Raw genomic sequence first — 15,760 nt, 5'->3', positions numbered from 1 at the left:
TGGGAAGGAGGGGAACCAGGGAGGATGGAGGGGAAGTAGGGAGGATTGAGGAAGAAGTGGGGAGGATGGAGGGGGAGGTCAGGAGGAAGGAGGGGGGTAGGGAGGATGGAGGGGGAAATAGGGAGTAAGGAGGGGGAAATAGGGAGTAAGGAGAGGGAAGTAGGTAGGATGGAAGGGGAAGTAGGGAGCATGGAGTGGGGAGTTGGGACGAACAAGGGGAAGTAGGAAGCATGGAGGGGAAGTAGGGAGGATGGAAGGGGAAGTTGTGAGGATGGAGGGGGAAGTGGGGAGGGTGAAGCGGGAAGTAGGGAGGATGGAGGGGGAAATAGGCGGGAAGGACGGTGAAGTAGGGAGTATAGATGGGGATGGAGGGGAAGTAGGGAGGCTTGAGGAAGAAGAGGGGAGGATGGAGGGGGAGGTCAGGAGGAAGGAGGGGAGTAGGGACGATGGAGGAGGAAGTAGGGCGATTAGACGGGGGAGCAACGAGGGGGAAGTAGGGAGGATGGAGGGGGAAGTTGGGACGAAGAAGGGGAAGTAGGGAGGATGGTTTGGGAATAAGGGAGGATGGAGGGGGAAAACGGGAAAATCGAGGGGGAAGTAGGGAGGATGGAGGGGGAAGTAGGAAGGAAGGAGGGGAAGAAGGGAGCATGGAGGGGAAGTAGGGAGGAAGGGTTGGGAAGTAGGGAGGATGAATGGGAAAATAGGGAAGATGGAGGGGGAAGTAGGGAGGTTGGAGGGGGAAGTAGGGAGGATTGAGGGTGAAGTAGGTAGGATGGAGGGGAAACGGGGAGGATGGAGGGGGAAGTAGGGAGGATGAATAGGGAAGTAAGGAGGATGGAAGGGGAAATAGGGAAGATGAAGGGGGAAGTAGGGAGGATGGAGAAGTAGGGAGGATAGAGGGGAAGTAGGGAGGTTGGAGTGGGAAGTAGGGAGGATGGAGAGGGAAGTAGGGAGGATGGAGGGGGAAGTATGGAGGATAGAGGGGAAATAGGGAGGATTCAGGGGAAGTAGGGAAGGTGGAGCGGGAAGTAGGGAGGATGGATTGGGAAGGAGGGGAACAAGGGAGGATGGAGGGGAAGTAGGGAGGATTGAGGAAGAAGTAGGGAGGATGGAGGGGGAGGTCAGGAGGAAGGAGGGGGGTAGGGACAATGGAGGAGGAAGTAGGGCGATTAGACGGGGGAGCATCGAGGGGGAAGTAGGGAGGATGGAGGGGGAAGTTGGGACAAAGAAGGGGAAGTAGGGAGGATGGTTTGGGAAGTAGGGAGGATGGAGGAGGAAATAGGGAAAATTGAGGGGGAAGTAGGGAGGATGGAGGGGGAAGTAGGGAGGATGGATGGGGAAGTAGGGAGGCTGGAGAGGGACGTAGGGAGGATGGAGGGTGAAGTGGGGAGGGTGAAGCGGGAAGTAGGGAGGATGGAGGGGGAAATAGGCGGAAGGAGGGTGAAGTAGGGAGTATAGAGGGGGAAGTAGGGACAAAGGAGGGGAAGTAGGGAGGGCGGACGGAGAAGTAGGGAGGATGGAGGGGGAAATAGGGAGTAAGGAGGGGGAAATAGGGAGTAAGGAGAGGGAGGTAGGTAGGATGGAAGGGGAAGTAGGGAGCATGGAGGGGGAAGTTGGGACGAACAAGGGGAAGTAGGAAGCATGGAGGGGAAGTAGGGAGGATGGAAGGGGAAGTTGTGAGGATGGAGGGGGAAGTAGGGAGGTTGGAGTGGGAAGTAGGGAGGATGGAGAGGGAAGTAGGGAGGATGGAGGGGGAAGTATGGAGGATAGAGGGGAAATAGGGAGGATTCAGGGGAAGTAGGGAAGGTGGAGCGGGAAGTAGGGAGGATGGATTGGGAAGGAGGGGAAGAAGGGAGAATGGAGGGGAAGTAGGGAGGATTGAGGAAGAAGAAGGGAGGATGGAGGGGGAGGTCAGGAGGAAGGAGGGGGGTAGGGACGATGGAGGAGGAAGTAGGGCGATTAGACGGGGGAGCATCGAGGGGGAAGTAGGGAGGATGGAGGGGGAAGTTGGGACGAAGAAGGGGAAGTAGGGAGGATGGTTTGGGAAGTAGGGAGGATGGAGGGGGAAAACGGGAAAATTGAGGGGGAAGTAGGGAGGATGGAGGGGGAAGTAGGGACGATGGAGGAGGAAGTAGGGCGATTAGACGGGGGAGCATCGAGGGGGAAGTAGGGACGAAGAAGGGGAAGTAGGGAGGATGGTTTGGGAAGTAGGGAGGATGGAGGGGGAAGTAGGCAAGGTGGAGAGGGAAGTAGGGAGGATGGATTCGGAAGTAGGAAGGAAGGAGGGGAAGAAGGGAGCATGGAGGGGAAGTAGGGAGGAAGGATGGGGAAGTAGGGAGGATGGATGGGAAAATAGGGAAGATGGAGGGGGAAGTAGGGAGGATGGAGGGGGAAGTAGGGAGGATGGAGGGTGAAGTAGGTAGGATGGAGGGGAAATGGGGAGGATGGAGGGGGAAGTAGGTAGGATGAATAGGGAAGTAAGGAGGATGGAAGGGGAAATAGGGAAGATGAAGGGGGAAGTAGGGAGGATGGAGGGGGTAGTAGGGAGGATTGAGGGGGAAGTAGGGGGGATGGAGAGGAAATGGGGAAGATGGGGAGGGGGGGGGGGGAGTTGGGACGAAGAAGGGGAAGTAGGGAGGGTGGATGGGGAAGTAGGGAGGATGGAGAGGAAAATAGGGAAGATGGAGGGGGAACTAGGGAGGATGGAGTGGAAATAGGGAGGATTGAGGGGAAGTAGGGAAGGAGGAGAGGGAAGTAGGGAGGATGGATTGGGAAGTAGGGAGGAAGCAGGGAAAGAAGGGAGGATGAAGGGGAAGTAGGGAGTATGGAGGAGGAAGTAGGGAGGGTGGAGGGGGGAATAGGGAGGAAGGAGTGGGAAAAAGTGAGGAAGGAGTGGGAAATAGAGAGGATGTTAGGGGAAGTAGTGAGGATGGAAGGCGAAGTAGGGAGGATAGAGGGGGACGTAAGGAGGATGGAAGGAGGAATAGGGACGAAGGAGTGGGAAAAAGGGAGGATGGAGGACGAAGCAGAGAGGGTGGAAAGGAAGTAGGGATGATGGAGTGGATGAAGGGAGAATGGGCGGGGAAGTAGGGTGGATTGGGGGTGAGGAGTGGGGGTGGGGGTAAGTAGCGTGGATAGAGGGGAAGTCGGAAAGGATGAAGGGGATGGAAGGGAAGTTGGGTGGTTTGAGGTTAAGTAGGAAGAAGAGAAGGGAGAAGTAGGAAGGATGGAGGGTGAAGTCGGGAGTATTGAAGTACAGTGGGTACGATGGAGGTAGGGGCAGGCGAGGAAATCAGGGACATGGAAGCAGAATTGGGGAAGTGAAGTACAGTGGGAGGACGGAGGTAGGGGCAGGCGAGGAAATCAGGGACATGGGAGCAGAATTGGGGAAGTGAAGTACAGTTGGAGGACGGAGGTAGGGGCAGGTGAGGAAATCAGGGACATGGGAGCAGGAGAGGGGAAGTTAGGTACAGTAGGAGGATGGAGGTAGGGACAGGTGGTGAAATAAGGAACAACGGAGCAGGAGAGGGGAAGTGAAGTACATTGGGAGCACGGAGGAAGGGGCAGGTGAGGAAATCAGGGACATGGAAGGAGGAGAGGGGAAGTGAAGTACAGTGGGAGGATGGAGGTAGGGGCAGGCGAGGAAACTTATATGGACAATTGATCTGGCACATTGTAATCGTTCACAGACCAATTTTTAGACAACACCTAGTGTTGCACAATGTCACAGGTGTATCTGACAACACGTGATAGGGCTAGTATACTGCTTACTGCCATGTAAAACCAAACTCAGTTCTCAGTTTCTGTGTTTCTTTTACGTCGAGGAATACACAAAACTTTGGAAATGTCTCATCGCTTTGTATGGCCATTGTGTTTGGGAAAGATAATATTGCTATTATTGCTTGACAGAAAGATCTCATAAAACAACATAGTTTGGATCTCATGTCAGAAAATAGCAACAAAGTTTCATAGTCTTCATATTACACGTTCTCTTAACATCGAAAAGAAAGCCTCTGGCAAATACAAGAACTGAAATTTAACTTTGACAATTCAAAAGTACATCTATATCAGGTAAAGGTGTTTCCCAACCATATGGTGCTCAGAAGAAGTACATGACCTGAAACAATACATCAAATCTTGCTATAATAATGCATGTGTGATCAGTGCTCATCAGAACTACCCACCTACTATATCCAGGTAAGACAAGCTTGCAAGTCATCCATGTTTGTGTTTAAAATGTGTTGGTGACAACATCTGCCGGGTGTGGATATTACTTGATGGAGGAAAAGATGTGACATGCATCTTACATCAGCTCATGATCAGTGCTCATCAAAGTGATTCATCTTTTGTGGCCAGACAAGAACAGTTTACCATTTATCCATGCTTCCCAAAGATTTGTTGGTGACAATATCTGCTGGGTGTGAATATTTCTTGATGGAGGAAAAGCTGTGACACACATCTTACATCAGCTCATGATCAGTGCTCATTAAAGTGACCCATCTTTGGTGGCCAGATTAGAACAGTTTACCAGTTACCCATGCTTCCCTTAAGAATGTGTTGCTGACATTATCTGCTGGATAAGAATAGTACTTGATGGAGGACCAGCTGTGACAGGCATACCTTACATGCTGCCATGGTACAGCTACAAAATTACCAATTACATACTATTATCGTGTCTTGTCCCTTGCCAATGTGACATAAACGATTAACTCACTGCAGACACCAATTTACCAGTTATCCATGCTTGCCTCTCTTTATTACTTGATGGAGGACCAGCTGTGAATTGGTTAGTTGTGTTTCATTCTGGTTTGTTGGGTCCAGACTGGATTACCTTTAATGACGCCACGATACAGCTGTGTTTCTCATTACTTCAATCACTCACCCTCTGGCATGTTCACCATAACATGTTCCATTATAATGCTGCTACACTCAGAGGCCAACTGAGGCTAGACAATGCCACTAAATCTGTCTCATGGTTTGGAGAATGATACAGGTACTCACTCACATCTTACCAAGTGTGTTCCCCTCAGAGGTATCGATTCTCACGTTGACAGTCAAACTCAAACATTTCTGATCTTTTGTATAAAAATAACAGAAGTCAGGACACAGTCACATATCATATGTTGCCTCTTGTCACTAGATTGCAACATTATTGCCAGTGTGACATAAATGTTTAACTCACTGCTGACGCCTGTGTCACACAACTCACACTCCGATATGGCAATACATGCAGCTACTCATACGTTCTCTTAATCACTATTGTGACTTCAGAGAACTTATTGTGGCCATTTATGGTTCAAGCTAGATTGCTCTCATCAAGAATTATTTGTGAGACATTGAAGATACATGCTGATCGTCCATTTACAACCTTGGTCACTGAAGAATACAAATACACATTCACATACACTGAATGACATCACCTAGACATTGATATTAATTGCACAAAATTGGTTGTTGAGTCACTTATGCGATGCTTAGCAATACTCTTTCACTCAAATTGTTTCTCTGCTTTAACTAACCACACAATTCAAAATAAAACATAAGTATTACTTAGACTGCAAAGTGATATTTTATTAGGAAGCAAAAACATGTATTCCAGTTACATCCCAAATAAACGGCCTCCAACCTCCCCTCACAACCGTCCCTTTCCACTCATAACATGCACTTATAGTACATAGTACTAGTATATAGTACAGGCCATCAAAACAAGATAGCACAAAGAACACTAAGATAGTACAGGACAGGTGAGAGTAGGGTAGAAGAGAAAGCAAAAGTAAGATGGTAGATAGTACAGGACAGGAGAGAGAAGGATAGTAGAGAGACAAAAGTTTGAAACAAGATAGAACAAGTCAGGAAAGATTAGGATAGTAGAGAGAAAAACAATAAGATGTTAGTACAGGACAGGATATTAGAGAGGAGAACGGTGAGATGGTGGATAATAAAGGACTAGTTTGATACAAGGTTGTACAAAGCAGGAGAGATTAGGGTAGTAGAGAGAGGAACAGTAAGATTGTAGATAGTACAGGACAGGAAGAGAGTAGGATAGTAAAGAGAACAAGGAGATGGTAGAAAGTACAGGACAGGAGAGAGTAGGATAGTAGAAAGAAGAACAGTAGGATGGTAGATAGTACAGGACAGGAGAGAGCAGGATAGTAGGTAGAATAACAGTAAGGTGGTAGATAGTACAGGACGGATAGAGTAGGATAGTAGAAAGAAGAACAGTAGGATGGTAGATAGTACAGGATAGAGTAGGATAGTAGAAAGAAGAACAGTAGGATGGTAGACAGTACAAGACTGGACAGATTAAGATAGTAGAAGAGAACAGTAAGATGGTAGATATTACAGGACAGGAGAGAGTAGGATAGTAGAAAGAAGAACAATAGCATGGTAGAAAGTACAGGACAGGAGAGAGTAGGATAACAGAAAGAAGAACAGTAAGGTGGTAGATAGTACAGGACAGGATAGAGTAGGATAGTAGAAAGAAGAACAGTAGGATGGTAGATAGTACAGGACAGGACAGGTTAAGATAGTAGAGGAGAACAGTAAGATGGTAGATAGTACAGGACGGATAGAGTAGGATAGTAGAAAGAAGAACAGTAGGATGGTAGATAGTACAGGACAAGAGAGAGTAGGATAGTAGAGAGAAGAACAGTAAGATGGAAGATAGTAAAGGACAGGAGAGCGTAGGTCAGTAGAGAGAAGGACAATAGGATGGTAGATAGTATGCGACAGGAGAGAGTAGGATAGTAGAGAGAAGGGCAGTTCGATTACAAGATAGTATAGGACAGGAGAGAGTAAAAAACATGTTTTTCAGTTACATAAATAAGTTACATACTAAATAAACGGCCTCCAACCTCCCCTCACAGCCATCCCTTTCCACTCTTAACATGCACTTATAGCATTTGTTTGTTTGTCTGTTGTTTAACGCCGCACACAGCAATATTCCAGCTATATGATGGCGGTCTGTAAATAATCCAGTCTGGACCAGACAATCCAGTGATTGACAATATGAGCATCGATCCACGCAATTGGGATACCATGACTTGCATCAACCAAGTCAGTGAGCCTGACAACTCGATCACGTTAGTCACCTCTTACGACAAGCACAGTTGCCTTTTACGGCAAGCATGGGTTGCTGAAGACCTATTCTACACTGGACCTTCATGGATCGCACTTATAGTACATTGTACTTAGTAGTATATACTAGAAGCCCTAAAACTCAGGATTTTGCAAGGAACAATAAGATGGTACAAGACAGGAGAGAGTAGAATAGTAGAGTGAAAAACAAATTGATACAAGATAGCAGATGTCAGGAAAGAGTAGGATAGCAGAGAGAAGGACAGTAAAATAGTGCATTGTACAGTTGTGTTTGACAGTACATAATAGTGTAGTGTTGGACAGTAAATAGGAGGATAGTGTTGGAAATGTGTAGAAAAAGATATAGTGAAATTAGCGAAAGACATGTTGAAGATAATGTTATTGTATAAAAATCAACCTAACTATACTCCAATCTATACCTACCTGTCCCCTGCACCTTACAGTGTTTAGAAGAAGTCCCTGGTGCCACATGAGAGACTGGAGCTGTACTCAGCAAGGAGAGCTTCCAGGTCCTCCAGAGTGTCCTGGGGCTCTTCCAGTCTTGCCTGCTTCACAGCTTGACGCACCTCGCTGTTGTCATCTGGGCACTTCCTCTTGCGTGAGGGCAGGGACTCCTTACTGGGCTCAGCAGTGGGTTTCCTCTTTTTCCTTAAAATAAGCTTAGTAAGATACAGATATTCCACATCATATTCATTATCAGACTTAGGCTCAGCTCTGTCCACTGCCTTGACAGGACTTACACTTACTGTTGCAGCAATGACGACATCTGACTTAGGACTCTCTGATGCTGAAACAACCTTATCCTTTACATTCTTAACAGGGACAGGCGAGGTCTTCAAACCTGTAATGGGCAAGACAGACTTTGACTTTATGTAAGCACGATCAGCAGACAACAATTGTTCAGGAAAACTAAGCTTAGGTGAGGACTTAATGATACCATTATCACCCGAGGGCTTAGTGATACGGTTCCCAAGGGGTCTGCTCTGGGTTTTGATATGCTTAGCTCCGAGAGGGTGCGGCACAAAGTAGGGCTTGCTCTCAGGCTGATGCTTGCTTATTTTCTCCTTAGGAATGCGAGGCTTTGGCTGAGGTTTGGGGCGGAAAGTGCAGGGTTTGCGTTTGCAGGGCTTGAGCTCAAGTTTTTTGGTTTGGGGTTTGGGGTTGCTTGTTGTAGACATGGCAGAAGTTTCAACACAGGCTACAGACTGAGGATGAACTGGACCAGGTAGGTCAAGTTGGGGCAGAACACAGAAGGCCTAATGGGTGATAAAGTCATTGTATCATTTTTATATTTCATGATCACATAAGTACAATGGAAGTATATCTCTACTATAAACTTTATAGCAAGTATAATCATCTTTTGATTTACATTTTGAAATCATCAACAACAACCAAATACTCCTGCATACCTCTGGTCTCATCAACTCCAGGTCTAGCACTGAACTGGGCAGGCTGACAGGCGGCTGGCTGACAGGCATTGTCTCCCTACGTCTACTGGAAGGTGGTGGCTGGACTGCAGGAGTAAGGGGGATACCAGTCACAGATGGCTGAACTCCAGGCTGCAGGAGTCTTGGCTGTGGGTAACCAGCACCCAGGGAGAAGTTAACAGGATTACCAGCTGGTATCCAGATAGTGTTGTTATCTACCAGACATCTGGTCCCATCTCCCATCACCACTGTCGGCAACCCGAGGGGCAAGCGGATCACAGGCACTGTAACAGTGAATAGTTAACTAAACTGCCAACAAAATAATTCGTCATTTTGTTTACACTGAAAACCAAGATCTAACTGTAAACCAGTTCGTTTGATTTACGTCTTTTGAAAAGAAGTCTAGTGTGTCTTCTTCATTTTCCCTCAAATGTCAAATATGTCATGCCTCATGTTTACTTTATACCAGTACATCATAAGAAATTGCACTAGTCCTAAAGTCCTTGCCACTCACCATGTTAAGGGTTTTGTTTGGCCTATATGGTATCATTGGAAGGACCAGTGGACTAAAACTGTTAGTTTCTATCGCTGCAGTGCCTAAAGTGTTCAGGTTATTCATAACTCACTTTGCAAACTCGGACTAAATACAGACATTGAAAATAGAAATTGGGGTATGGAAAACGTCAGCGTTTCATTGTTTGCATTGTAAACATATAAGGTAAATTACATGTTGCTTTATCACTGGCAAAATGCAAATTTCATATACCTGCCGTAGTAGGAGTCATTGTTTTTTTCCACTTCGTCAAGTTGTATACACTTTTCGAGTTGTATTTTGTTGATAAAACTGCAAATACTTCCAGTGATATCTCTCAAAATGGCGGACACACGAAGGGCTAACTGTTGTCATGACGCCGCTACTCTCGGCAAAGGCACGCATGCGTCGACTTTATGCATAACTTGCACTTCCGTCTCTTTATTGTGTAAACATAGATAGATCCACACGAACACTTCCTACGTCATTTGTTTAGTTTTCGTGGAAATGCGAATGTCATTCCAAGGGAAGCTACTCCGGGAGAGTTTAATGTATATAAAAAGAGTTACCCTTCCTGAATGAAGATTTTATGAGCACTTTAACTGATTCACACACGTAGGGGGATTATGGAAAGATTAATGATAGGACGGCGGTAGAAGCACGTGACGAAATGGGAGCATGAGGGCAGGAGAGGGGAAGAGAACTTCAATGAAAGAACTGAGGTATGTGTTGGAAATCTGGAAAATTGGCGACATAGGGGTAGGTAAGGTGACGAGAAATACATTGATAAGATGTGGTAACGGTAGGTGGGGAAATGAGGGGCATCGGAGTAGGAGAGAGGAAGGGGGGTATAACGGTAGAATAGAGGCTGGGTCAGGTGGGGATATGGGGAACATGGGTGCAAGAGAGGGGAAATGGAGTATAGTGGTCGGGCGAAGACAGGGTCACGGACACGTGACGAAATGGGAGCGTGAGAGCAGGAAATGGGTATGGACGAATAGTGGTAGGACAGCGGTAGGGGCAGGTGGGGATATGGGAGGAGGAGAGGGCTAAAGAGCCCCAATAGAAGGCCGGATGGATGTGTCGAGGTGATGGTTTTAGGGGGACAGGAACTGTAATTATACAACGGAGACAGGGGCAGATGGTGACATGGGGGCAGCAAAAGGCGCAGAAGAGGGGAAGGCAACTATAGTAGTTTGGCGTAGGGAAGTGCAGTGGGAGGACGGAGGTAGGGGCAGGCGTGGGAACTGGGGACACGGGTGCAGGAGAGGGGAAGTGAAGAGCAGTGGGGGGACGGAGGTAGAGGCAGACGAGGAAATCAGGGACATGGAAGCAGGATAGAGCAGGAAGTGAAAAGCAGTAGGAGGATGGAGGTAGGGACAGGCTTGGAAAATGGGGACATGGGAGCAGGACAGGGGAAGAATTACATTGGGAGGGCGGAGGTATGGGCAGGGGAGGAAATTGGGGACATGGGAGAAGGAGAGGGAAAGCGAAGTACAAGGGGGGAGGGGGGGGGGGGGGGCGGAAGTAGGGGCATGCGAGGAAATTGGGGACATGAGAGCAGGAGAGGGGAAGTGAAGGACAGTGGGAGGACGGAGGTAGGGCCATGTCCCTGATCTCCACGCCTGTCCCTACCTCCGTGCTCCCACTGTACTTCACTAACCCTCTTCTGCTTCCATGTCCCTGATTTATTCGCCCCCTTCTTCCTCCGTCCGCCCACTGTACTTCTCTTCCCCTCTCCTGTTCGCATGTCCCTGATTTCCCTACCTTACGCTACCTCGGTCTTCCCACTGTACTTTACTCCCCCTCTCCTGCTCCCCTTTTCCCTGATTTCTTTGCCTTTACCTCCGTCACACATACCTCAGTCCTAGCATTGAAGTTCTCTTCCCCTCTCCTGCCCTCATGCTCCTCCCATTTCGTCACGTGCTTCTACCGCCGTCCTATCATTAATCTTCCCATAATCCCCCCCTTCTCTCTCTCTCTCTCTCTCTCTCTCTCTCTCTCTCTCTCTCTCTCTCTCTCTCTCTCTCTCCACACACACACACACACAGAACACACCCTGAACCTGAGACAAAATCATGGATTGACGTAAATAATTACTATATACAATGACAATGAACTGCCTAAACATTCACATATTTAGTGTCAGTGCACTGTATCTAACATGAAACGCTACGGCACCTCATTGCAAACATAGCTTTGCAAGGGTTCCAAGTACGTGTGTGAATCAATTAAAGCGCTCATAAAATCTTCATCCAGGAAGGGTAACTCTTTTTATATACATTAAACTCTCCCGGAGTAGCTTCCCTTGGAATGACATTCGCATTTCCACGAAAACTAAACAAATGACGTAGGAAGTGTTCGTGTGGATCTATCTATGTTTACACAATAAAGAGACGGAAGTGCAAGTTATGCATAAAGTCGACGCATGCGTGCCTTTGCCGAGAGTAGCGGCGTCATGACAACAGTTAGCCCTTCCTGTGTGTCCGCCATTTTGAGAGATATTACTGGAAGTATTTGCAGTTTTATCAACAAAATACAACTCGAAAAGTGTATACAACTTGACGAAGTGGAAAAAACAATGACTCCTACTACGGCAGGTATATGAAATTTGCATTTTGCCAGTGATAAAGCAACATGTAATTTACCTTATATGTTTACAATGCAAACAATGAAACGCTGACGTTTTCCATACCCCAATTTCTATTTTCAATGTCTGTATTTAGTCCGAGTTTGCAAAGTGAGTTATGAATAACCTGAACACTTTAGGCACTGCAGCGATAGAAACTAACAGTTTTAGTCCACTGGTCCTTCCAATGATAACATGTAGGCCAAACAAAACCCTTAACATGGTGAGTGGCAAGGACTTTAGGACTACTGCAATTTCTTATGATGTACTGGTATAAAGTAAACATGAGGCATGACATATTTGACATTTGAGGGAAAATGAAGAAGACACACTAGACTTCTTTTCAAAAGATGTAAATCAAACGAACTGGTTTACAGTTAGATATTGGTTTTCAGTGTAAACAAAATGACGAATTATTTTGTTGGCAGTTTAGTTAACTATTCACTGTTACAGTGCCTGTGATCCGCTTGCCCCCCGGGTTGCCGACAGTGGTGATGGGAGATGGGACCAGATGTCTGGTAGATCACAACACTATCTGGATACCAGCTGGTAATCCTGTTAACTTCTCCCTGGGTGCTGGTTACCCACAGCCAAGACTCCTGCAGCCTGAAGTTCAGCCATCTGTGACTGGTATCCCCCTTACTCCTGCAGTCCAGCCACCACCTTCCAGTAGACGTAGGGAGACGATGCCTGTCAGCCAGCCGCCTGTCAGCCTGCCCAGTTCAGTGCTAGAGGTGAGGTGAGGTGAAATTGAGTTTAACGTCGCGTCCAAGATTATTGCACTTATATAGCGACGTGCATGCACGTGTATGTGTGTGTGTGGCTGCTTGTACTAGTCCGGACTGATGCCGATTTATAGTGCTAGCTCACTGAGATACCATGCCGCAGTTTAACATGAATACCCCACTCAGACACAGTATACTGACTCCGAGCCGACCAGTCCTTGTTTTAGCCCCTTAATGCCGAGCGCCAGACAGGGTAACAACAAGTACAATCTTTTAACGTCTTTTTGTATGACGCGGCCCGGGATCGAACCCTGGACCTTCCGCTCTCCGGGCGAACGCTCTACCACAAGACCACGGAGGCGGTCTTCAGTGCTAGACCTGGAGCTGATGAGACCAGAGGTATGCAGGAGTATTTGGTTGTTGTTGATGATTTCAAAATGTAAATCAAAAGATGATTATACTTGCTTTATAAAGTTTATAGTAGAGATATACTTCCATTGTACTTATGTGATCATGAAATTTAAAAATGATACAATGACTGTATCACCCATTAGGCCTTCTCCTGTGTTCTGCCCCAACTTGACCTACCTGGTACAGTTCATCCTCAGTCTGTAGCCCATGTTGAAACTTCTGCCATGTCTACAACAAGCATCCCCAAACCCCAAACCAAACAACCTGAGCTCAAGCCCTGCAAACGCAAACCCTGCACTTTCCGCCCCAAACCTCAGCCAAAGCCTCACATTCCTAAGGAGAAAATAAGCAAGCATCAGCCTGAGAGCAAGCCCTACTTTGTGCCGCAGCCTCTTGGAGCTAAGCATGTCAAAACCCAGAGCAGACCCCTTGGGAACCGTATCTGAAAGCCCTCGGGTGATAATGGTATCTTTAAGTCCTCACCTAAGCTTAGTTTTCCTGAACAATTGTTGTCTGCTGATCGTGCTTACATAAAGTCAAAGTCTGTCTTGCGCAGTACAGGTTGTAAGACCTTCCCTGTCCCTGTTAAGAATGTAAAGTATAAGGTTGTTTCAGCATCAGAGAGTCCTAAGTCAGATGTCGTCATTGCTGCAACAGTAAGTGTAAGTCCTGTCAAGGCAGTGGACAGAGCTGAGCCTAAGTCTGATGATGAATATGATGTGGAATATCTGTATCTAACTAAGCTTATTTTAAGGAAAAAGAGGAAACCCACTGCTGAGCCCAGTAAGGAGTCCCTGCCCTCACGCAAGAGGAAGTGCCCAGATGACAACAGCGAGGTGTCCCAAGCTGTGAAGCAGGCAAGACTGGAGGAGCCCCAGGACACTCTGGAGGACCTGGAAGCTCTCCTGGCTGAGTACAGCTCCAGTCTCTCATGTGGCACCAGGGACTTCTTCTAAACACTGTAAGGTGCAGGGGACAGGTAGGTATCGATTGGTGTATAGTTGGGTTAATGTTTATACAATAACATTATCTTCAACATGTCTTTTGCTAATTTCACTCTATCTTTTTCCAACACATTTCCAACACATTTCCAACACTATCCTCCTATTTACTGTCCACACTACACTATTATGTACTGTCAAACACAACTGTACAATGCACTATGTTACTGTTCTTCTCTCTTCTATCCTACTTCTTTCCTGACTTACTATCCTACTCTCTCTTCTGTTCTGTTCTATCTAGCATCTTACTGTTCTTCTCTCTGCTATCCTACTCTTTCCTGACATCTACTAGCTTGTATCAATCTGTTTTTCACTCTACTATTCTACTCTCTCCTGTCTTGTACCATCTTATTGTTCCCTGCACAATCCTGTGTTTTAGGGCTTCTAGTATATACTACTAAGTACAATGTACTATAAGTGCGATCCAGGAAGGTCCAGTGTATAATAGGTCTTCAGCAACCCATGCTTGCTGTAAAAGGCAACTGTGCTTGTCGTAAGAGGTGACTAACGTGATCAAGTGGTCGGGCTCACTGACTTGGTTGATGCAAGTCATGGTATCCCAATTGCGTGGATCGATGCTCATATTGTCAATCACTGGATTGTCTGGTCCAGACTGGATTATTTACAGACCGCCGTCATATAGCTGGATTATTGCTGTGGGCGGCGTTAAACAACAGACAAACAAACAAATGCTATAAGTGCATGTTAAGAGTGGAAAGGGACGGCTGTGAGGGGAGGTTGGAGGCCGTTTATTTAGTATGTTACTGAAAAACATGTTTTTTACCTTTCCTGTCATGTACTATCTTGTAATCGAACTGCCCTTCCCTCTACTATCCTACTCTCTCCTGTCCCATACTATCTACCATCCTACTGTCCTTCGCTCTACTATCCTACGCTCTCCTTTCCTTTACTATCTTCCATCTTACTGTTCTTCTCTTTTCTATCCTACTCTCTCCTGTCCTTTACTATCTACCATCCTACTTTTCTTCTTTCTACTATCCTACTTGATCCTGTCCTGTACTATCTACCATCCTACTGTTCTTCTTTCTACTATCCTACTCCATTCTGTCCTATACCATCTACCATCCTACTGTTCTTCTCTCTACTATCCTACACTCTCCTGTCCTGTACTATCTACCATCCTAGTGTTCTTCTTTCTATTATCCTAATCTATCCTGTCCTGTACTATCTACCATCTTACTGTTCTCATCTCTATTATCCTACTCTATCCTGTCCTGTTCTATCTACCATCTTACTGTTCTCATCTCTATCATCTTAATCTGTCTTGTCCTGTACTATCTACTGTGTACAACCTTGTATCCAACAGTTCTTCTCGCTACTTTTCTACTCTCTCCTGTCCTGTACTTTCTACCATCTCATTGTTTTCTCTCCTAACCTACCCTCTCCTGTCCTGTACTATCTTGTATCAAACTGTTCTTCTCTCTACTACCCTAATCTCTCCTGCTTTGTACAACCTTGTATCAAAAAGTTCTTCTCTCTGCTTTTCTACTCTTTCCTGCCATGTACACACTATCACCTTAGTGTTCTTCTCTCTGCTATCCTAATCTCTCCTGTCCCTTACTATCTACCATCTCAGCGTTGTCCTCTCTATTGTCTTAATCTGTCTTGTATTGTACTATCTACCATCTTTCTGTTCTTCTCTCCACTATCCTACTCTATCCTGCCCTGTACTATTTACCATCTTACTGTTCTCCTCTCTACTATACTACTATATCCTGTCCTGTACTATCTCCCATCTTTCTTTTCTCCTCTCTACTATCCTACTCTCTCCTGTCCTGTACTATCTACCATCCTAATGTTCTTCTTTCTACTATCCTACTCTTACCTGTCCTGAACTATCTACCATCTTACTGTTCTCCTCTCTACTGTCTTAATCTGTCCTGTCCTGTACTATCTACCATCTTACTGTTCTTCTC

General features: G+C 46.4%; 1 protein-coding gene across 1 annotated transcript; it reads left to right on the top strand.

Annotated features, from left to right (window-relative positions):
- The first annotated feature begins 11,357 nt into the window (after positions 1–11,357).
- Positions 11,358–12,457, top strand: LOC125377798. Its single transcript, XM_048391820.1, has 2 exons — positions 11,358–11,657; positions 12,140–12,457. The coding sequence occupies exons 1-2, from the start codon at positions 11,486–11,488 to the stop codon at positions 12,427–12,429; spliced, it is 462 nt and encodes a 153-aa protein (XP_048247777.1). The 5' UTR covers positions 11,358–11,485; the 3' UTR covers positions 12,430–12,457.
- Positions 12,458–15,760: the final 3,303 nt, after the last annotated feature.

Source organism: Haliotis rufescens, unplaced genomic scaffold (genome assembly GCF_023055435.1).
Source record: "Haliotis rufescens isolate VD_foot unplaced genomic scaffold, xgHalRufe1.0.p SCAF_10, whole genome shotgun sequence".
Classification (NCBI taxonomy): Eukaryota; Metazoa; Mollusca; class Gastropoda; order Lepetellida; family Haliotidae; genus Haliotis; species Haliotis rufescens.
This window is presented reverse-complemented; position numbering and strand designations above follow the sequence as displayed.